Genomic DNA, 24,565 nt, shown 5'->3' with positions numbered 1-24,565 from the left:
GCTGATTAAAGGTAGAACTTCTTTGAGTAATCTGGTTGGGAATGGATCTAAAAGACAAGTGGACGACTTGGAAGAGTTAATTATTATATCCAAACTAGATAAGATTAGCAGTTGATCTGTTTTAAAGGAGTTACTGTATTCAGCAAACCTACTGATGCACTGTACAACATTTGCATTTTCGAACTTTTTTTGTTAAAAAATGAGAATTTAAAAACATTACTACGAAATTTAAGTACATCTTAATAAAAATTATGTACTGTGTAGTAATGTAAATATTTCCTCAATATGTCATAATAATAGAAGAGATAGTAGAAGAAGAGTGTTTCTTTTTTTCCCATTTAAGCTGTGTGCATTTGTTTTGTGCCGATGTCAGTTGTTTTGTGTATTTTATATATTTTCATGAAAAGAATGTCTCTCACTTAAAGCAGAAATACATGATTTTAAAAGTAAGAATACAGATGTGCAGAACAAATACAGATAAAAACAAAGTTAATAAAAATTCCTTCATAAATAACACTTTTCAGATCTTGTAGCGTTGCATAAAAAGTTTCACAGTAAAATAATAAACTACCGGTAATGGGCTGAACAGCTCATTCTTTAAGTACTTGTTCATTTCGAAATAAAGACAAATAAATTCATACTGTTATTCCAAAATTTAACAGTCAATGACCAAATGGCTCTGTATACAGAGATGGTGCTTTGACACACACACACACACACACACACACACACACACACACACACACACACACACACACACACACACACACACACACACACACACACACACACACACACACACACACACACACACACACACATATATATATACAGACTTTTTAATACTTTGGTAACTACACTAGTAATGTAATGTTTGATGCTACAGTTTTGACTTCAAAACACCATAAAGTTAACAGTGGGCATATATTTAGCAGTGGGTGGTGGGTATAGACACAAAATACTGTTTGGGTTCATAATTGGTGTAAAACTCAACCTCAACTATAAAACTTAACCTCAACGTTTTGTAGTGGAACAACTTTAAAAAGAAATTTTGCTCAGTTAACACATAGTTGTCCTACTGCCAGTCTGTAGGTGTCACGTCCGGGCTTTATAGCCGCCTTTATTCTGAAAGGACTTCCTGTTAAACACCACACATTCTACTGTTTCCTGTTTGTACCGGTCTTCATTACCCACACCTGCATCTCATCTGCTATTAGTCTGCTCTGTATTTAAGTTCAACCTCTCACACCTGTTACCCGCCAGATTGTTGCGTGTAATCACCACTTTCCAGCGTTCATTGTCGAATCTTGTTGTGTATCGTGCATCCTGTTCTGACCTCTGATTCTGAGCCTGCCTAGTCCCTGTCTGCCTTGTCTGCCTTGATTACCTGCTACTGCCTGTTACCGACCTTGCCCGCCCGCCCACGATTCGACGCCCGACGATTTGGTATTGTACCCATCTCTCGTGTATGACTTTGCCTGTCCCTGACGCCGTCTCTGCCTGATCCTGTTTAAACCCCGTCTGATCTCCCGTGTATGACTCTGCCTGAATTGGACTCTGTATCTGGAATAAACTGTCCTCTTAACCTCATAAACGCTGTGTTGTGCTGTGCATGTGGTTCCGCCATCTACAACGCCTTGACAGTAGGTCAGCTGTGGCAGAAGGAGCAGTGAATCCCGCCGGTCAGGTCCGTGACGGTTCCCTCTCTGACCAGAAGTTTGAGGAGCTCAGTCTCTTTGTCAATATTGTGCATCTTCTGTCGTGACATGGCGCTGAGGGGCAGGTGATCATAGTAGTGCAGTGGTGTCCCCTGCTGGGAGAGGTTGTAGCCAAAGCCTGCCAGGCTGACCTCATCACACAGCAGACTGGCTAGATTTAGTGCAGAGACACCCAAGGTAGGGATATTCTGCGAAAAACAAGCCCATTATTCGTTAATAAAGAACAAAAATGATTACCGTTATTTTTTAACTGAACTGTTCATTTTCTATTTTTAAGTTAGATTCCACAGTAATAAAAGCATTATAAATATGTTTCCCCAAGCGCTAGTTTGGATCTCTTATCTTTTCTCTCTCTCTTATATCTCTTAATTGTAATTGTAATCCTCAGTTGTGTTTGACTAAATCCTGCTTTTCTAATTTGTTTGCTTGTACATGTTGGTGTTGGGAGAGACAGGGAGCAGAAACTTTCACCATAGAATAAACTCTGAGGGTTCTGTCTGAAGGTTAGATACGCCTTGGACACTGCAGCAAAGAGCTCCAGCTTAGACTCACATCTATTTATTTGCTCATTCAAATGATGTGACAGGACTACGTACAGTAATCTCTCACAATTTGTATTTGACTGTAGATTCTACTTGCTATTAACACTAGGAGCATCCAGAACAAAAACCTTTGCACACAGATGGCTGATGGGTGCTGATGGTCAGGTCTGGGTTTAATCTACACTTGTAAGATAAGTTAGACTTGAAGCACACAAATCCCTGAATAAGACATATTGAATTAGAGCCTCCGGCAACTAACTAAACTATACATGGTTTTATTTCAGGCTAATGTGGTTAGATTTGATCCTGACATTTTGTGAGAAAATGCAATTTCCAATTGTTAGTATTGCTGTCATAACAATATGCACTTGTGATGATAAAGCGACCCTAATCGAGATCAGTGGTAAAATTAATTAATTAATTAAAATAAATTTATAGAGTCACAATCTGTGTTTTAATAATATAAAACAAAATAAATATTTTAAAAGACACCCAAAATCCATCTTGCCCTTGGTTGAGCGTCCATTACCTGGTCCCAGCCCCACAGGCGGGGTCTGGGTGGAGAATACTTCAGCAGATCTAGTGCAGTCTCTCTGATCACGTGTGGGTTTATAAGTCTGAACCTTGGAGGCTCAATGGGGATGTGATCCGGAACCTTTTGCCAGAAGAACAGCCAGTCCCATAAAGACTGTAACACAGAGTACACATCTATCACAGCTGGAGCCTTATTTACTGTACAGTGGACACAATAGCACCGACTGGATGTTGACTCATGAGCATAAGACTGTTTCTCTCCATCAGGACATGTTCCTTAGCTGAGCCACTTTGTGTCACCAGAAACAGACTATTCTAATTACTCAAATTTCTGAATGTATTTACAAATGTGGCTGATAAACAAATCTTGATCAATCAGTCGATTTCTGATTTGTTATTTTACATATTCAGTGGTTTCATATTTGCTCTTAAACTACATCTAGTTTTATAAAAACATGCACACAGACTCTTTACTCACCACGGTAACCTTGCGGATCATAGCAGACATCCAGCTGATGTCCACACTTTTATACATCACGCCGACAAACACAGCATGTGGGTCTGTGTCGGCCCAGTGCAGAGGTGTTCCCTCGGGGTAACTCATCCTGATGCTGGTTCGATTTCCAACATCAACACTGAACTTTCCCAGAGGACCGCTGTTTAACCTGAAGACATACGCCTATTGCAGTTAGACCTCATTCAACTTACTCTTAGAGAACTTGATTTATGTCTGACCTGATAATGATGTCAAATCGGTCTATTAATGGGCCCAGCTCCAGACCTTTGAGGACGCCTCCATTTCCTATGACCACACAGCGCTGACATTTATCTGCTGCTAGCTGTGGCAGGACATCTGAGTCTGGCAGCTTTTGAGGATAAAATGGACAGAATCATGACTTTTACATCCAATAACCTGAAGATACACTTTGTGATCCTGTCTGCAGGGACGCCGCTAACAGTTATGGGTGCTATGAAAAAAATTGAGGTTGGGCCCCACACTATGGAAAGAGTACTGACCACTGTTGAATAGCTGAGTATGTTGATGCAGTGGGTTAGTGTAGGGGACAGATACGGGGGGGTCACGTGATGATGCATTGTGCGGACTCACTGGTATTGGTGGAGGTAATGACTTGAGGTGCATCACCTTAAATTATTACCACCACCAAGTTTTAGATTTGACAGTTTGTAGTAAGTGGGCGATGGGGGAAGGCATATTTTCATTGACCTCTTTATTAGGCCACTACATTACGTTACTCTGTGGATTACTGGATGACGTATTTGGATGTTATTATAAATAAGTAAACGAATAAACAGATTTTATATATGGAATCCGAGTTTGTTCAATATTTGCATGGAGTGCATCTGAAGAATAAGTGGCGAACAGTAGCATGTGACATTCAGGAGAAGCAGCGCCGCAGAGCCTTGTTTACTGATGTTGTCATATTCCTTGAACGCCAGGTTAAGATTGCTATAGATCACATCTATCTATCTGGAAATCTTTGTGACAACTCAGCGACTGCAGTTAAAGATTGTTACAGCGGAAAACATTTTCCTCATCCAAGGGTTAAAAGAAGCAGCTTTTGTACAACTGTTACTGCTGTGGAGAGGAAGATTTGGACACAAGATCCAGTCACAAGATGGTCATCTCATGGATTTATGCTTGTTTTGTGAAGATCATGCACTGGAGAAATGTGATCAGCTTGGCAAGGCCCAACATATGTAGCAATCCACGTCTGGACTGAGGTAACCTGACCTACATGTGAACTTAACTCCCTCCTTTGAAGAGCCCCTACGTCCCTTTAGGCCCCAGTGATAAGGGACCCTGAACCTTTCTCCACAACAGGGGACTGGCTTCTATCACCACAGGCACCAATTGACGCCAACATCTCAAATGTCCATATCAAAGAACCATGAGTCCACTTTGTTGATCTACCTGTAAACCCCTCAGGATTCTACCTCTTCTTATCATGCCAAAAGGAGAGTCTGTCACATTTATCACCAAGAAGCTGTCTCTCCCAGAACTGGGACCACCAGCCATAAAATGTGGAATGTGCTCATCAAAGAGAACGAGAGACTTCATTTGGACACAGGTTCTGGTTCAGATGCACCAGAACTTTGAACTCACATGAAACTGATGTCATTGTATTCTGTGGACAAAATGTTTTCATTTGATATTAGACTGGTTCCTGTGTGATGTTCAATGCCTGATCTACAGATTTGCCAGGAAATTCTTAAAGTACAAAGGGACTTCAACTCATCACCATGCTTTCCTTTGTGTGTAGGCACAAAGTTGAAATACAGATACTCACCTTCTTTACTTCTTTTAATCTGTGCAACATACACATGGACTATTTCCACCAGCTACAATTAGGTATCCTCATTATTGTATCACATTTTTAAGTGTTACAATTGTTTAATTAGTAATGTCCAGATTAGGTCATTTATAATTTGATTTTGCTTGCATTTATTATTCGTGTATGTTTTAGTGTTTACTGGGTGTTGCATAAGACAAGACCAGGCATCATGAATAACATTTTGTAGTATATTTATGTATCATATATATAGGTAGTGAACAATATGTTCTGGTCAGGTTAAGATGCAGTGACTGTTCCTCAACCCTTGCAGTTTGGCAGGGTCGTTGTCTGGGGAGCATCTGGGATAGACTCCAGGAAACAGACATTTACATTTACTTTTAGCAGTAAAATTGATCATTGCTTATGAGAGTACACAAGTACAGAGAGTAGATGGGTTCGTGTGAGGTGGGGTGAAAGAGTTTGCGTAAACTGGGTTCGCAGAATACGTGTTCGCAGAATCTGTTGTTGTTAACAATGATTATCCAAGCTGTTCCTAAGGAAATATTCAAAATGTCACGCCGACCTGGGAAAGGAACTGGGAGGTTGATGGTGGGCCAGATGCAGCTGGAGCTGGACAGATAACACGGCCCAGCGCCAGGACTTTCCGAGTAGCCGAGAAAAACATCTACACGTCCTTATTTGGACATGTGGAAAGATTTTAGGTGGTGGTTAAAAGCAGGCCTTCACAGGCTGGGGTTTTCAGAGCGCTTCGCAGAGGGTCCGCTGGTAGCACACAGCGGACCTTTTCCGACCTCTCGGTTCTCTCTGCAGAGGAACAAGCAGGTGAATTCGGTCTCTGCCTCTCTTGTTATTACTCTTTTGTAATCATTATATGATTGTTTCAATTTGTCATGTATAATAAATTTGTATGCTATTGATTTAAACTTCAAAGTTGAGTTCTTGTGAAATCTCTGTCGTGGTTGAAGAGAATAGAAATACACGACAATTTAATTTGTTACAGCATTGTAAGGGACCACATATAAGACCTTAATATTCTATGCATTTAATATTGCTGTTTAACCATTCTGACTTCTCTGCTTATTTGAGTGTCAAAGTGATCATTACATGTTTATTGTGTTATGATGTGATGGAACTTTGAGCTTGATGAAAAGAGGAAAGCTTAGTTATCCCAGATTTAGGAGCGATCCAAATCAAATAGTTTGATTCCTGATCTGAAGAGGCGGAACTCTTCACCACTGGTTGAAGTCATTTCTCTGCCCTGCAGTGACCACTGCCCCAGAGGTATTTAAACCAGTGACACCCAAGGCAAAACGAATTTCCCTCTATCTTCAAACTTCTTTCACCTTTTCTTTTTGCGTCGCATTACTTTTCTTTAATTTTCCTTTGTTCTTAAATTTTGTAAACCTAAGTTAAACTTAGAAACACGAACGAACAACGATTTTTGTAACGTTAGAAAGTCATCAAGAAACTCTGCGAAACTGAAACTATTACAACCAGTCCTTAATTGACTCGCTATTTTTGATCGAACCAATTAAATTAGATTCCAGCCCGTTTGCTTTTTGGGCTAGTTTAGTAGCGCTGACGCTTTGCAACACCTTGGAAGTCCAGCCTGGCTGACTGTTACTTTGCTGAACCCGAGCCGTCATCATCAATCGCGGACGACGATTCCTGGCCCAGAGGCCGTGGCACCTGGACCAGAGAGGGCACGCCTGCTCAACCGAACCGGTAACGGGAGACGCTGCACAGCGGCTACAGCTCCAAACTAAGGCAAGACGAACATCTCTGATCCTCTGAGAAGTCTGGTGTTTCTCAAAGCGCTAAAATTGAACATTCCAAATTGATTAGTTATCCTTAGATTTGAATTAGTTAGAGACAAACACTCTTTTCTCTTGATCAAAGCCATCACACACTCAGGTCTTGACCATTCTTTGGGTCTTCACTCATTGATTCATTCACTGTTCATCATTTCATTCTGATCGTTCTCTCATTTTCTATTCTGTTTATTTGAGTATTTCCATATTCTGTTATTCATATATCCAGTAGTGTTAGATTAATAAAACGTTAAAAGGAATCTGGTTTTGTGTGCATTGTTCTTCAGATTTAAACAGAGGTCACTGAACCGCGACAAGAATTCACGGCATAAGAGACTGATTTGGTTTTATCACAAGAAAGTGGTTATTGTTGTTCATGAGTGGTAACTCATTGAATTGATATCTGGCGTTGACTAGATTGATACAAGCGTGGTTTTAGCTTTAAAACAAACCTGGTGCCCCAACTTCGAGGTATATTAATGTTTTGCATTAATATCAAACTATTAATAATTTGAATCCGCTACACATAACAACAAACTTTCCTTCTTTAAAAGAAACAGCCTCTGCTTTGGCTGCTTGTGTGTTGGGCACATCAGTAAGCAATGTAAACAACACCTCCTGTGAAATCTGTGGTTCTAGACTTCCAAGTGTTTTTCATATGTATCATAAAGGAAAAGAATGATGTTAAAGCTCTCATCAAGACAGAGGGCAATCCTGCTGCTGTCCAGACAAGTGGTCCTACTGGGGCTGGTGTTCAAGATTGTAAACTTGCCATTGTACCAGTTAAGGGGAAATCAAAGAAGGGTCAGCTGATCGTGGAGACCTAGGCCTTCTTGGATCCAGGGAGTTCAGCATCCTTCTGTACAGTCAGCCTCATGGATAGATTGAATCTCAAAGCAAGACCTCCTGCGTACTATGGGACAAGAGAAAGTGGAGAACCGCTGTATTGTTCCAGACCTCAAAGTAGCTGCATTACACAGTGATGTCTATTGTGAAATGCCTGATCTTTTCACTGCAAAATGCCTGTCTGTGCCTGATGAGCTCTGGAAGCAGCAGTTTCAGATGGACTTCCCTGAGAACAGCCATGATGGGGGCCCTCAAGGGAAGATGCCAAGTTCCGGGAGTTGATTAGTGACACAGCGGTTTTACGTGATGGCCACTACAGCATTGCCTTACCATTGAGAGATGGAGAGATGGAAATATGAGTATGCCAAACAACTATATGCATGCAGAACAATGCACCTTGAACTTGAAGACAAACTTTGTCAAGGACAAGGATTTCCACAAAGACTTTACTGCATTTATGGAAGAACTCCTATGTAAAGAATATGCACAAAAGAGTGCCAATTGCAGAGTTAGAGCGCAAAGTGTGGCATATCCCATATCATAGAGTTTACCACCCTATTAAAGGAAAAACTAGTGGTCTTCGACTGTGCAGCACCCTTTAAGGGCATTTCTCTCAACTCAGCTTTTAAGTGGTCCTGATGTGACGAATACATCAACACACAATTGGTGTGTTGACCAGATTTAGGAAGGAGCCTGTTGTAGTGATGTCCGATATTGAAGCCACATTTCATCAGGTGCATGTACTGAAGGTGGATGTTGACCTGTTAAGATTTCTTTGGTGGCCAAATGGGGATTTTCATAGGGGCATGGAGACATTCAGAATGATTGTCCATTTGTTTGATGCAGCATCTTCTCCAGTTGTGCCAATTATGCCCCGTGGAAATGTGAAGAGGATAATAAAGCCTACTTCAGTCAGCAAGTGATTGATACTCTACTCACAATTTTTATGTGGATGACTACTTTGCTTCTGTAGTTTCTGAAAGGGAAGCAATCTCTGTTAATACAGACCTCTGAGCTATATACACTGAGGGAGGATTCCACCTGACAAAGTGGATAAGTAATTGCCGTAATGTGTTGGCAGTGATACCCGAAGAAGAAAGTGCAAGGGAGGTGAAGGATCTTGATTTGGACTGTGACCTCTTGGCTATAGAGTGAGCCTTGGGAGTGTGGTGGTGCGTGCAGTCAGATGCTTTTAAGGTTTGCATGTCCATCCCAGATAGACCATTGACTCGTAGAGGAATCCTTTCCATCGTTAGTTCCTTCTAAGACCCATTGGGGTTCCTTGCTCCAAGGTTGTAAGTTAAAATCTTGCTGCAGAACTAGTTATTGTTTTGACATCAGAATCGTATCAGTATTCAGTCAAAATTACATCAATTTCACATTCAATAGTGAAAAACATATGCTATTGAATTAGTGTGATGCCTTTCAGGTGTGTGGGAAATTTTCTGATGTCATGAGATGCTGTGCCTCTGGCTGAGGGTTGTTCCTGGGGGGTCATCAAGCATTTGGTTATCAAATAATGGGGTTTCACTGTAGTGACCACAGGAACATTGTTAAGAAGGTAAAAGGGGCTTTACTGCACTCACGTATATCAAAGACCAGTCAACAGCTAATGTGGGGGTTTGTAACAGGGTATAAATACAGGTCTTGTGTCCTCAGTCCTTAAGTGGATACTTTGTACATAGTAAGATGTGCCTTACGTCTTAGATGTATTTGTGATCCACTCCGTGTCGACATGAGAGTAAACTTTGAGATGGTTTATCACACTGATGATCTCCGGTAAGAAAAGAAAGAAGATTTCCACAACAGGTCGGATCTTGGAAAGTAATTTGTGCGAGCACTCTTACCGCTCTCATCAAATAGCGCATCTTGGACGTATTTTCCCTGTTTGTAAACTAGCTTCAGCTAGCTTTCTATTTCTTTCTGATGGCCGGACTTATGCTTTGTTGACGCAAAGACCTTGCGGCTTTAACTGGTGACGCTCTGACTATCTCACTCAGCAGCGAGTCTATAGGATCCGGGTGGACGGACAGAACCATGCAGTAAATGGGAAGAGGGGTGGAATTTTCTAGTATTTTCTTTCTAGTAATTTTCTCATAGTTCCTTATGCTCCAAGCAAAACGCTTCATTCTCAGAGCGCTGGGCTACTTGTGGTTCCTAGAGTCTTTAAATGTAGAATGGGAGGCAGAGCTTTTAGCTACCAAGCTCCTCTCCTTTGGAACCAGCTCCCTCTTCAGGTTTGAGAAGCTGAAACACTCTCCACCTTTAAGATTAGGGGCTAAAACCTTCCTTTTTGATAAAGCTTATAGTTAGAGATGGTTCAGGTCACTGGCAATGATTGTTAGTCACAGGAACCATCTCTTAGTTAAGCTGCAATAAACATAGACTGCTGGGGGACTTAATTTATACACTGAGCTCCTCTGTTCCTTTCTACCTCTTCTGTCCAATAACCTCCCATCATTGTTCTATGTTTAACTAACCTTGTCTCTTTCTCTCCAGTAGTTGTGTTTCTCCCCAGCTCCCCCCCCCCCCTGTCCTTACCTACAGGTATCATTGGACTCAAAGTTCGTTGTCTGTGATGGGCAGCTGCAGATCCAACCATCCTGCCTGTATCCAGTCTCTTAAAGTTCGTGGGCCCTAATTTTGTCGCCCCTTAACTAACTAACCCCCACTGCCTGTCTGACATAAAAATCTATATTGACGAGTAAACAAAACCAAAAAACAAAGAGAGATAACTGCAATTAGACCTGACAGTTACCTAAATACTGTACGTAGCCTCGAGGTAAATTACAGTTACTGTACATTCTGCTACATTCATTGTGCTACATTCTTTGTCACTTAAGTGTTTTAAAAGCATGCATAGAATAATTGCATTAGTAAAACCGAAGATGTATCACTCACCAGCTGTAGCAGCTCCTCGACCTTGTCCTGGACACCGCTGAACCCGAACGGTGGCGGGTAAAGGAAGAGGTCCTCTGAGAGGGGTGCGTTTTTCCACAAGAAGGGCTGGGTCTTGTGACTGGAAGTGGGGACCAACAAGTTCTTCCTTGCGTTGCCATGGCGACACTCTCCCTCCAGAACACTGTGCACATGCTCATGTACTTGCTGCCAGATGTCAAAAAAAACATGCAGAAGTATACCAAACATCACTGAATCCCAGGACCTGTTTAAATGCAGTCAACTTTCAAGTTGCAGGGAACATATTTCATATTACATAAATAAACAACCTCTATACTTCTTTTGCTAAATTGTGATTCTTATACCTGTGTTCTATCACGCTGCATCCTCTTCAAAGGTGAGTCTAACTGACCTGTCTAACTAACATGACCAATGTCGTTACACATATGACTTGAAGTGGTTGGCTAGAATACACACATACAGACAGTGCTGTGTCCCTGATCAACTACTGGACCACAGGGTGATCAGAGGAAATTTTAAAAGCAAAACTTCTACAATTTTCAATGGGGGTTGACCAAAACGATGTCGCATAATATTTAAGAGTGAAAGGAGACTCATATTGCTCCATAATTTCTATGCAGAGAAGTTATCATTTATTCTTCCTATAAGACGCCTCTGTAGATGGTTTGCTGTGGGCTCAAAAACTACAACTAGTGCTTCCTGTTTTTTTAACTGTCAGACTGAGAGGGAGGCGGAGCCAGGCTGAGAGGAGGTGGGGGCAGGCTGAGAGGTGGGTGGAGCAAGCCTGCTGGAGTGCAACTGCTCCGTCCGCCTCTGTTTTTCCTCGCATGTATGTACAGCAGTAATATTCAATGGCCGAATGTCCCGCTGTAGAATATTTAGAAGACAGCAAGTTCTACAGCACAGTCTGATATTCTTGGTTAGTTGTATGAGCCAGAGTACAGCGCCGACAACTTATGCCGTTTGGAGGACGAGGCTGCCCGTAAGGATCCGGCACCCACAGCAGACAGCCCAACTGAGTATCCCAGTGCTCCAATGAATTTACCACCACCGGTTCCTCTTGGTTTAAGCTGCGCATTATACTGTTGACTGTGTGTATTTGTTGTGATCTGTTTTGGGTTACATGAGTTCAGAGGAGCTGGAAACTAGCTTCAGGATATGAAGAGGAAACCAGAAAAAGAAGCTTTGCGTGGCTGGCAGCAAATAATTCAATATTACTACTTCATTTTCTAGGCAATATTGGGTAAAACCGCTGCCGATTTCTCATGGCTGAAGTTGTGGATTCTACTGCTGACGGGGGACCGTGTGTATTATGGATCATTAGTTTTGTGATGCTTATAAACAAAGGCAGCAGTCCAAACTAGCTTCAGGATGCCAAGGACAAACCAGAAAAAAACAGCTGAGATAGAACGGTGGACTGAGTGAGTAATATATTCGACCGTTTATTCTTTTAGCTTGTGCTGTAAAGTTTGAGTACAGTTATGAGCTGCTGGACTGTCAGGAGTAGCGCTAGCTTAGTTTGCTAACGTTAGCCTGTGCATTAGTTTGGCTGGCAGCAACTCTAATACTAATAAAATAATTAATTTCATCTTTTTGTAGGTAATATCGACCGGTCGCGTATCGTCACAGAGACTCCGTAAAGGGACAACCCTCTTGTTGTTCCAGCCACTAACAGCAGATGAAGAAAAGAAGAAGGTTTTGGTTAAATGAAGAACCTGTGACTTTCTAAAAACTGTCTGCTTTGATTCAAAATAAAAAAGCTGCTAAATGACTTACAAATAATGTCTTTATTCAACACTGTTTAAAATATAACTTTTTGTTAAAAATGTAAAACAATGTCGTTGCCAAATGCCTACTCTGGAATCATTGCCACTCCTGGTGCCAATTCCTAGTAGATTTTAGTTTGAATACATGTTACAATACTTGTTTTGCTCTGTCTTGTTTAGTTTCTGCTTGATATCTCTGGTCACATGATTCCCCAGCTCTCGTGTGTTTTCCTGCCCATGCTAGACTCAGTACCTGTTATTGTGTTTTGACTGTGACTCTGTCTGATCCTTGTCAGTACCTCTGCCTGTGTTGGATTTACTGGTTTTGACCGCTGCCTGCCTGACCATGTTTTTTACTGCTGTGTTTTGGAACTTACGCCATTGAAATCCTTCATTTTTCTAGCTCTGTCTTCTTTGCTGCTCATTTGGGTCCTTGATCTCTCTGTTCCTGTTCAGTTCCTGCTCGGCCGTGACGTCAGTTGTGCTTCCTTCAGCGCAGAGACATGATGCATTTGGCCCTTAGCTCTGCCTGACACTGGCTTTGGGCTCTCTGCTGCGGGTGCCTGTTCCTTACGGGCAGCCTCGTCCTCTTCTAAATGGCGTAACTCATCGGCGCTGAACTCAGGTTCAGACAACTAACCACGACTATCAGACTGTGCTGAAGAACTCGCTGTTGTCTAAATAATCTACAGCAGGACCTCTGGCCATTGAATATTAGTGCTGTACACGTATGTGAGGAAAACGATGGTGGACAGAGCAGTTGCGCTCCACCAGGGTGGCTCCGCCCTATCTCCATCTGGCCGTTGTTGTGGCAGGTACAGAGAAAACCAGGAAGCACTAGTTGTAATCTGTGAGCCCATGGCAAACAAATCGCCGGGGTGTGTTAAAGGAGGAATTAATGATATTTTCTCTGCATAGAAAATATGGAGGAATCTGACTGTCCCTTCCTTCATACGTTCTTCATACTACCCAAGGTTGTTTTGGTCAACCTCCATAGAAAATGGGTGAGGTTTTCTTTTCAACACAAGGACAAAACAAAAACAAAAAGCCTTAGGGAGGGCTCATCAGCACTACACAAAAAATTCGAAATCCATAAATATGATGGAAAATTAAAAGGTTCGTAGTCAAATACTGGGAGGCCGCTGGTTTTGAGGCTTCGATCACGATCCGTTTCACTCTGTGATTAATGGCAATATCTTTTGCTCATTCAATGCTGATGCGTTGATTTTGTAGATCATGCTCAATATAGTTGACCCAGGTCTTCTTTGGTGCAGATTTTTGAACCCTCCAGGTTTTTGGTGTTTTATGCCATAAAACTTGGTATGGGAGCCGCTCGCTGCTCATGCTGCAGACGTGTCCAAACCAGCGCAGATGGCTCCTTTGGATTAATTCGCTGATCGATGACTCGTTGTCGCAGTCAGCCCGTATCGAGTCATTTCAGTGGTGATTGAGAAGTCAAAGCCAAAGGCAGTGCATTTGGAATGCCTTGACTTTGTTGGTATCTGATTCGTCCATGGTTCTGATCCACACAGAAGGATAGGCAAGATGAGCCAACGGTATAGGTGAATTTGGGTCAAGATATTGGCCTATTTCAAAGGCACGACTTCAAGGACGAGAACGCCGTCGTTGCTGATCCAATTATTGCACAGATTTCATGACGCTTCCATGTTTTTCTCCTGTACCACTGAGCCATGGTATTAAAAAGTGCTTACTTGTTCCAACTGGGTTCCATCAAGATGAATGATGGATGGTGAGCTATCTGTGGTCATGACTGTCTGTATTGATCCAAAGTTCAGTTTTGCACACCGGATGCGTTCCTCCATTAGTTGTCGGAGCGTGAAAATCTGATCTATACATCCGCAGTTTCATCAAAACCTGGCTTGGTGTTCCAGACTAATTTGTTTTGTGCTTTTTGTAAATGTGATTGAATGATCTTTATGAAGATTTTGCCTACGATTGAGATACGACTGATGCCCCGTTAGTTCTTGTAGCGGGATTGTCCTGGCGCTTTTCTGTCCTTGAGCGATTTGATTGCTCGTTTCACTTTTTCCAAGAACTCCATCCACTGCGCTCACTTGATGATTGTGACACTCGATTGACAGTGTTCCCTCAGCCTTCATGATATTGCAATTTGTCGATTTGGTCTTTCCACTGAGGCGGCAGATGGTTTGGTACAATGTCCGCAGTTCGTTTTTTGATGCAGCTCCATCCATTTAGGTTGCTACTTTGTTCCAATATTCCTCACAATCTTCTTTCATCATAACTCTGACTGCTCTATTCAGCTGCCGACAGTGTTTGAAATTGTCGTGTTTCAGAGTTTCAAGCATTCGTCTGTGATCCATAGCTGCGTTTTTAGTTGTGCTAGTGGGCAGAGCGCAGCAGCGCATTTCAGCATTTCATGGCTTCAGACAGTTGCTTTTCATTGTTCTCTATGTTAGTCGGTGGTTTGGTTGGCTGTTTTGTTGGTGGTTTTGCTCAGTTTAGCCGCAGTTTGATCTTTGGTCAGACCACATAGTGATTGGAGCCGCAATCGGGGTCTCGCATAGCCATGGCGTTATTTATAGAGGAACGGTATTGACTGTTGATCGGGACATAGTTCCTCCTTAGCAATGTTATTGATCTCTGATTCCACGTCAGGTTTTAGCTTCTTGTCTGTTTAAGTGTTTATTGCTCAGGTTTTGTATTTTAGAAAGACTCGGATGGGATATGTCGAACTGCGACTTGGATAAAGTTTTCTGACAAAGAAAAGAATCACCTGGAGAACCACTCTGCCCATCGGGGACTTTTGCCTCTGGTTACGTGCGAGACGCTTAGGATTCCTGGTGCCCTGTGTGTCTGGAGCCAATGATCGAGGATGCAGAGGATCTATTCATATTTTGAACTTTGACAACAGGGCTAATCATAATTGGCTTTGGTGGTGCCCTGCTTTATCGGAAGATTGGAAAATTTGCGGCCGGCTTATTGGCATGTCCACCTGCCATGGAGTTACAACTGCCCCTGGGGGCTATGATTACTCAGATGACGGAATTAGACCAGAGATTGGCCCGGATTGATGGACTGACAAGTAACATCTCAGCCCATTTAGATGAATTACATCAGGGGATGACCCGGATTAAAGGACTGACTAGTAAGATCTCAGACTGTTCGGAGGAAGACAGGAGACAGATGGATAACATCTGCAGACATACTGAACGCTTGGTAATTGTAAAGGTGGACTGGTGGATGAGGGGGTTGAGCATTTGCTCGTACCCAGCTGATCCCTCCAAGCGTGGCCTTGAGCAAGTGACACCACACTAGCTCCCCGAGCGCCCCATGTGTGGCTGCTCACTGCTACTCCTTGTGTGAGTATGGGTCAAATGCAAAGGAAATAATTCCCCTAGGGCATCAATAAAGTATGTCTATTTAGTTTCGCCTTCAATTTGTTTGTTGCATGTTTTTTTTCAGTTTCGCAGAACTTACTGACAGCACGTCAGTTACAGTGCTGCAGAAAACCCTGGACATTGAAACACCCGTGGTACTCTCAGGAATTTACTCCGCTGGGCCTCCACCTCAAACACAACCCTCAGCTCCTCATCGGATCACATTCACCAACTGCCATAACTGCATTCAACAAGCTTTCATCCTCATCTGCTGTCATTTCTCCATGCCGCCCTCACCTCTCAGTTTGTGTGCTCCCATTTCCCTTCACTAGAGCACTGTGTATTCCAGGTATTCGTAATTTGAAAAATTGATGAGTATTTACCTTGGTCCTTGGCTTAAGACTAAAGCTTGTTTTCTGCTTTGTCCGTAGTTCACCTGCGTATGGAGGATAGACCGGCCAACACATTTGCATTCTTTGAAGAAAACTGTTCCCTTCGTTCGGTTCTGAAGTACATTCTTTGGGGGTCCACCTCTTTGCTGGCACGAGCTGAGTTATAGGACATGTTATAGGAAGCAGGGCATAGAAATAATCTTTGGTACTATCAGTGCTCATTTCAATTAGGATATAGATCAATAAGATATGTGTCTAGATCGTGCCATCAGTGGTTGGGATACCAAGGCGATCTAAGATTGGTTAAAAGGATGATTGTCCAACATGAATCTGACACCAGCTTTGTCCTTCCCGAGTAGTACAAGGCCATGGATGCCAGATCAGATGGCGTCAACTGCACTGGTTTTGACAGAATTGGGACTGGGATCATTGTCGTTTTAGAGCCAATGATTCATAATTCTTGTAAGGCTGCAACTGGGATTTGGTTGAATGATAGTTCCTTGGCAATTCCTTTTGGCCAGCATGACGGCCGGTTTGCACATTCCACATCACCAGTCGAATCTCAATCAATATTATTTAAATTTCTTAAATAAGTAATTAAATCAATTAAAATAAATAAAATAACATATTACAAAAGTGAACAAAAGCTATGTCTGTTTTGAGTATTAAGGCCTCCGCGTCCGTTGTGTATGGTTTCTCCTGGGGGGTCGTCAAGCATTTGGTTCTCAAAGAGTGGAAATGTAACTGTTTTTTACTGTTTTATTGTGACCAAGGGAACATCTGTAAGGAGGTAAAAGGGGGGGTTGTCAGGGGTGTCATCTGCCAATCATAGGACTGCTGCTTTGATTCCTGGCTTCTAAACCCCAAGTTGTCCCTGGTGTTGGCATAAGCTGCAAAGCAGCTCTGTAGATGTGTGATATGTGAGTGCTTGTGTGAGTGAACGGATGAATGTGAAATTTGAGTATCTTTAGGTAGAAAAGCGCTATACAAGTATACAAGCTATAGGCATCCTGTATGGTCTGCTCCACACAAGTAAAATAATACACAGGCAAAATCATTTAGCAGCACAGATTCAACATGGAACCTCTGCTGTACATCATGCTTACCGATTTACGTGCAGGGCTGACTTTCCAGACTGGAGCATCTTCTGGGTTTTTTGTCAGTAAAAGCCAGAATATCAGTAAGGCCAGCAAACCTAAGGTCACACCCAGAACCCATGCTCGCCTGGAGACAGGCACGCACGCAGACACACACACACACAGAACAGAAAAAAACACAAGCCAGTCTATTTAAATGAGAAAAACACATACATAAGTACTTATAAGTTAAGGCAGTGTAATGGAAAAAATTGTGCCTTTGTGCTTTTTCTTATCCAACACAGTCGTCATGTGCTGGTTAGGTGCAATACTGAACATTCTTACACTTACACAACTAAAACATCTGATGTTCCATTTGACTGACTAATTAGTGGGAGAGCTGAACAGCTCTCACACTATTGTTATCTTCGGTCTTTATTATTAGTGGGAGAGCTGAACAGCTCTCACACTATTGTTATCTTCGGTCTTTATCACAGTGAATGCTGCAAAGCATTCACTGTATTGTTTTTCTAAGCTTTATTATTATTATTATTATTATTTTTCACTGTATTGTTTTTCTAAGCTTTATCACAGTGAATGCTGCAAAGCATTCACTGTATTGTTTTTCTAAGCTTTATTATTATTAGTGGGAGAGCTGAACAGCTTACTCTATCAACATAATTACTTCACTAAATCGTAGTCATACTTGTCTTCTTTCTAATGATGTGTCTGGCTTTACCCTCAGACTTATACTTTAGTCGCTATCGACCTCAAAGCACAGAGAGATCCTGAAATTCTCCCATAGACTCTAATGATAATTTTTGGCAGACGTCTGGAGAAAAACAAGGAGGAAACATATTTTGAAATTGCGACTGTGGCTACAAACGTTTGTCCTCAAACATAAAATTCACACCATTTGCTCATTGAAGCCTTGGGACTCGAAAAATGAAATAATCTTTGTGATAACTATTATGGTTTAGCTGGAACAAGCCTGTTTATACAGGGTGAAACTCTGCTTTTTACAGAGCAGAATGAGCCTGATTTTCCCGCCTTTTGTCTCCATGGCGACGGCGCAGCTGCAGATTTGACTGACAGGTCAAACTGCTGATGCTCAGTGTACTGAGCAGTTCCATGCTTGTTACTGATTAGTCAACCACACTATTGGATTGTGTAGTGATTAAGCACGCACTTCCTCTAAATCCTTTCAAAATAAAAGCACCAAGCCAAATAATTAGCTTTAATAGCAGTATTTCTGCTTTTAGATGGATAATTATGACTTTTTAAAGATAGATTAACAGTTTAGTAATTACCCACACATGCTTCCTCTAAATCCTTTCAAAATAAAAGCACCAATGCCAATTATTAGCTTTAACTGCACTGTTTTTGCCTTTGAATGGTTAATTATGATTATTTAAAGACTAATTGACAGTTACGCTATTACCCCCACACATTTCCTCTAAATCCTTTCAAAATAAAAGCACCAATTACAATTTATTACCTTTAATGGCAAGATTGATTAGAAAATTTGTGGTTCTGAATACTTGCCAATCGTTATAGAGACTACTTTAGAGTTCAGTAAATAGCCACTCAAACTTATTAGGGTGCTTTTATTCTGAAAGGGCTAAATCTAAATCTTTTGCTTTAATAGGGCTATTCTTGCTATTGAATGATAAATTATGATTATCTAATGACTATTTTATAGTTTAGTAATCGCCCACACACAACCTCTAAATCCTTTCAAAATAAAAGCACCAATGTAATTTATTACCTTAAATGGCAAGATTTTTGTTTCTGACTGGTAAATTTTTACTAGTTATTAAACTATTACACAGGTAATTATTTACAAATACTTTCTTCAAATTAAAAAGCTAGTCAGCTTATTTATGATTGTCAACAATGCACTCTGGTCAACTTTTTAATCTGTGATATATTTTTTACCTTGGTCAACTTTTGAATCATTGTCATATTTTAATCTTGTCCTAGTATGACATTGGTCATCTTTTTAATCGCCATCTTTTGTCATCGTTTTATTCTTTGTCAACGTTTTCTCGTTTTCATCGCTTTGCCGTAGTCAACTTTTGGACGTAGTCAACTTTTTTGACGTCAGCAGCTTAATCAGCGTTTGTCATCGTTGCGGCAGCAGATCAGCTCTCCCAAGTAATTTCTCGAGAAATTACTTTTTCTAGTTATTATTATTTTTCTTCCCCCCGTTTTTCTGCATCTAACTAGTCCCGCATACTTTCAGCTACAGAAACGATTCCAATATCAAAATGTTCAGCTTTTTAAGGAGAAGTGTGCTATTACTTTTCTCATTCATATGTTTCATATTTTTCAAGTTATTAAGCTTTTTTTTAACTTTTTTTCCCATTGAAATGAATGGGAACAACTTTTCAAATTCTCTTCAACTTTGTCTACTTTCAGCTTTAACTACTTCCGCATACTTTAAGCTACAGACACCATTTAAACTACAAAATAATCTATTACTATTCAACTATTAATCTTCCAGAAATTGTTTAAATATCTTTAATAGTTTCTGATTTATAGAAGTTTAAATATTGGGTGGTTTTTGGTCAATTTTCATCTTTTCCATTAGTGTGTATTGGGTTATTTAGAGTGCGTGATGTCACAGCTACAGTGAGAAGGTGCACTTTTTTAAGACAGAACTTCTATCTTTAACTCGTCACTACGGACACAATTTTCACTCTATCAACGTAATTACTTCACTAAATCGTAGTCATAATTGTCTTCTTTTTAATGATGTGTCTGGCTTTACCCTCAGACCTATACTTTAGTCGCTATCGAACTCAAAGTGCAGAGAGATCCCGAAATTCTCCCATAGACTCTAATGATAAATTTCGGCAGACGTCTGGGGAGAAAAACAGAGGAGATGTATTTTGAAATTGCCACTGTGGCTACAAGCTTTTGTCCTTAAACATAAAATTCACACCATTTGCTCATTGAAGCCTTGGGACTCGTAAAATGAAATAATCTTTGTGATAACTATCATGGTTTAGCTGGAACAAGCCTGTTTATACAGGGTGAAACTCTGCTTTTACAGAGCAGAGTGAGCCTGATTTTCCCGCCTTTTGTCTCCATGGCGACGGCACAGCTGCAGATTTGACTGACAGGTCAAACTGCTGATGCTCAGTGTACAGAGCAGTTCCATGCTTGTTACTGATTAGTCAACCACACTATTGGATTGTGTAGTGATTAAGCACGCACTTCCTCTAAATCCTTTCAAAATAAAAGCACCAAGCCAAATAATTAGCTTTAATAGCAGTATTTCTGCTTTTAGATGGGTACTTATGACTTTTTAAAGATAGATTAACAGTTTAGTAATTACCCACACATGCTTCCTCTAAATCCTTTCAAAATAAAAGCACCAATGCCAATTATTAGCTTTAACTGCAATGTTTTTGCCTTTGAATGGGTAATTATGATTATTTAAAGACTAATTGACAGTTACGCTATTACCCCCACACATTTCCTCTAAATCCTTTCAAAATAAAAGCACCAATTACAATTTATTACCTTTAATGGCAAGATTGATTAGAAAATTTGTGGTTCTGAATACTTGCCAATCGTTATAGAGACTACTTTAGAGTTTAGTAAATAGCCACTCAAACTTATTAGGGTGCTTTTATTCTAAAAGGGCTAAATCTAAATCTTTTGCTTTAATAGGGCTATTGTTGCTATTGAATGATAAATTATGACTATCTAATACTAAACTATTTTATAGTTTAGTAATCGCCCACACACAACCTCTAAATCCTTTCAAAATAAAAGCACCAATGTAATTTATTACCTTAAATGGCAAGATTTTTGTTTCTGACTGGTAAATTTTTACTAGTTATTAAATTATTACACAGGTAATTATTTACAAATACTTTCTTCAAATTAAAAAGCTAGTCAGCTTATTTATGATTGTCAACAATGCACTCTGGTCAACTTTTTAATCTTTGATTAATTTTTTACCTTGCTCAAATTTTGAATCATTGTCATATTTTAATCTTGTCTTAGTATGACCTTGGTCATCTTTTTAATCATCTTTTTAATCGCCATCTTTTGTCATCGTTTTAATCTTTGTCATCGTTTTCTCGTTTTCATCGTTTTGCCGTAGTCAACTTTTGGACGTAGTCAACTTTTTTGACGTCAGCAGCTTAATCAGCGTTTGTCATCGTTGCGGCAGCAGATCAGCTCTCCCACGTAATTTCTCGAGAAATTACTTTTTCTAGTATATGTTTGTCTTTTACACCCGGACTCTGGCTCCTTTCTATCGGACTCCCCACCAGACCCAAGGCTGTTAAAGCGAATGCATCTTGTCTTGGAAGCTCTGTGTTCCTTCCTTTGGATAAAGAGACACGATGATGCAGAAGTGAAAATGTAATGAATGTTTCTTTTCTTTGTACGCACCCACCAGTGCATCATCGTCCTGAGACATCTGGCCGCCTAGGCGCCACCGCCTGAGGGGCTTTCAGTAATGATCCTTCCGCAGGTTCATCTGCATTCTCACTCACAGCGAGATAAGGTGGCACAAACATTTCTATTAGTCCAGAGAGACATTCCACCAGAGCCAGAGACAGGGGTCAAAAGGCAGAAGTAACTTGAGGATCGTGGGCTCTTTGCATCACACCTTCGTGGTGTGTGCACTGATCTCCCCAGCTGGTTTTTGGTTTGTTGATGATGATAAAAAGAAAACTCTCTCATCTGCTTGTTTATGGGAAATTCCCACCACACAGCACATCAGCATAAACTGATCTGGTGTCAAGTCAAGTGAGAAGGTTTCAACTTGCCCTCCCTCTGCAGCACAAAAAAGGAATCAGTAATGTAACACTGAGAGGCAGGTTTGCCCAGTAACTTCCTCCTCTCACTGCTGCAGTTTAGTGACGGAGGTTAGACTAGTCAAATGTGTAACTAAAGACATCTGCAGTGACATTTTGACTCCTCGTCATCGAGTGCCCTGTCCTATGTGGAGCCTGGGGTCATGTTTTGTTCAGTAAAATAAAATTAAAATCCGTATTAGTGTACTCCAAGTCCAAAGAACTGATCAAACATATAGCTTCCCCAAAGTGGCTATGTAAAGGGTTAATGAAGACCAGTCATTATTGTGACGCTTCCTGTCTGTCCTGTTTTAACAAACAGTATACCAGCTGCAGCAGTTAATAGTTAATAATAATTTAATAAGAAGCAGCTCTGCATAAGTTAAAAAATTAACTAACAGCATTAGTAGATGAAAGCCTTCCATATCTCGGCCTCAGAAAACAAACAAAACAAAAACGTCTTTAGAACAGTTGGCACTGAAATAACTTCTTGGGAAACTCAGTCACTAAAAGTCTATATGAATTCCTACTAGGATATTTCTTACTGCCCTGAACATATAAACTCACGGCCCACACAGCTAGAGTTCCCACCTCCACGTCTTTGACATATGGTTCATGCAGACAGGATTCATGAAGCATCAGGGTGAAACAAAAAAAGGGTAGAGTGTCTGTGTGGGTGGCCATGGGTTCTGTGGCATGAAAGACAGTGGTGGTCACAGGCAGGTCAGGCACTACAGTATGTCCTCAAAACGGGGAGACACCCTGAAATGGCATTGGTTGCAAGACTGGATAGAGATAGAAATTAGAAGAGGGTTCGTTTCTAAACTCCTGGGTGTCCGTCTATACACCCACCCCAGAGCTGCTAGTATGACCGCTGCGTTTAAGCTAATGCATTCTTTTAAATGTGCACATCACTTTGCGTTTCTGTGTATCTGAATGGGACAGTAATGTTATCCTCATAGCGAACACTAAAAGAACCGAGAGCTGCAGCCCTGCATTTCTTTCAAAAAGGTGACAAACATCAACAGCTGTCATCAAGAGAATTTATACATTCTCTATATAGTGCAGAAACTGTTTATTTCATAAAAGTTAGGGGTAAGAAGGCTCCAGAAGGTGAGACCCTAATTACAGGTTTCCTGTATTTTTGCTAAATAAAGACCACAAAAGGTCCAGTGTTCCTCACAAACACAAGAGCCATGTATTGTTCAGTTAGTGTTACTGCAGGGTCACAAGAGTGCTGAGTGCTTAGAGAAGGTGCTGACGTCACCTGTGTGGCGCCCTCCGCAAGGGAAGCCTCATGTTAACTTCATTGACACGAGATTTGGTTTCTCTGCTGAAACCCGGAAGCATCTGGGCCTCGGAGATCCTGTCCTGAATGCAGAGGGAGAGTCACATGCTTGGTACATCACGAGCTGATCACAAACACATTATTTCACTAAACAACTTCTGCAACTTCAGTACCAGTAATTCTAAGCAATTTCAAAACAATACACAATATAATTTATTTTTTTATTACAGCTAATGCCTGAACATTGAAAGCACATCTTCAAGAATGTATCAAGAGTAGCATTAATAAATGTCAACATATAAAGACAAACCAGCATCTATACATAAAATAAATGAATTTTAAATATATATCTATAGTTCTCTCGTGTGCCCCACACACCACACACACACTAACGTGAACAGATCATCGTTTAATGAGAGTATATTGCTGAGCTAACGCAAGAAGCTAACGGTCGATCACAACACAGCTTTCAGCCAAGAATATGCTGCAGACAAAAACCGTCGCTCCGGGGAAAAGGTTTCTGACAAGATAACTTTACACAATGTTCCAAGTGTGAGAACGTCCATCCGATCGCAGAAACCGAGGTGAGGATGAGCGGCGGCTGCAGGGGAGGACGCTTCTGTTTGTGTTACTACGTCAAACGAGCCTTGATGTGAATCTACTAAAAGGTATAAACGCGTTTTGGGTCGTGTGATTTAACTAACAAAAGAACCGGGGGCTGATGATTTATCAGAACTTAAATTCATTTGCATAGCATCACTGGAATACCATAGGTAGAAGGCAGTTTGTCTTACTTCACCCACCGCCTCATACGAAGACGTGAAATAATCGATTACAGTAGACGCCGCTCAGATAGAAGAAGCCGCTAGCATCTTTTAGTCACGTTCACGACGTCGTTAGACCGCCAGTTGTCTCATCCCGCCTAGAATTTGATAGCTGAATGACCTCACCCACTCACCGTTTCATTGATACAGATGCAGGACCATGATCGAGTGCGTGGATAAGAACAAACTAACAAAAACGGAGTACGGTTGCACAGCTGCGCAGCCCAGCGTACCAACGAACCAATCAACGGCCACACACCAAATATCACTTCCGCCTTCGCAATAAGAGCTTTGTATTCTCAAATACGACCACACCGGTAAAACCTTTAAAAATTACAAACACCAGAAAGCCCAA

At 41.1% G+C, this 24,565-nt stretch overlaps 1 protein-coding gene across 3 annotated transcripts; it reads right to left on the bottom strand.

The window, feature by feature from the left end:
* Window positions 1-419: 419 nt before the first annotated feature.
* st3gal5 (ST3 beta-galactoside alpha-2,3-sialyltransferase 5) lies at window positions 420-24,494 on the bottom strand. Of its 3 annotated transcripts, none has more exons than XM_029165508.3 (8): window positions 24,345-24,494; window positions 23,366-23,469; window positions 17,309-17,426; window positions 10,668-10,871; window positions 3,530-3,660; window positions 3,273-3,459; window positions 2,790-2,948; window positions 420-1,906 (listed from the first exon to the last, which is right to left on the bottom strand). In XM_029165508.3, exons 2-8 carry the CDS (start codon window positions 23,446-23,448, stop codon window positions 1,649-1,651), a joined length of 1,140 nt encoding a protein of 379 aa, XP_029021341.1. In that variant the 5' UTR covers window positions 23,449-23,469; window positions 24,345-24,494; the 3' UTR covers window positions 420-1,648. The 3 variants fall into 3 exon arrangements, with proteins under 3 accessions (XP_029021341.1, XP_055368555.1, XP_029021343.1); XM_055512580.1 differs by lacking the exon at window positions 24,345-24,494 and adding an exon at window positions 24,181-24,199; XM_029165510.3 differs by lacking the exons at window positions 23,366-23,469; window positions 24,345-24,494 and adding an exon at window positions 21,696-23,347.
* Window positions 24,495-24,565: the final 71 nt, after the last annotated feature.

The sequence above is a fragment of the Betta splendens genome, chromosome 10 (genome assembly GCF_900634795.4).
Source record: "Betta splendens chromosome 10, fBetSpl5.4, whole genome shotgun sequence".
NCBI lineage: Eukaryota > Metazoa > Chordata > Actinopteri > Anabantiformes > Osphronemidae > Betta > Betta splendens.
The sequence above is the reverse complement of the archived record's forward strand: the minus strand, read 5'-3'. Positions and strand labels throughout refer to the sequence as shown.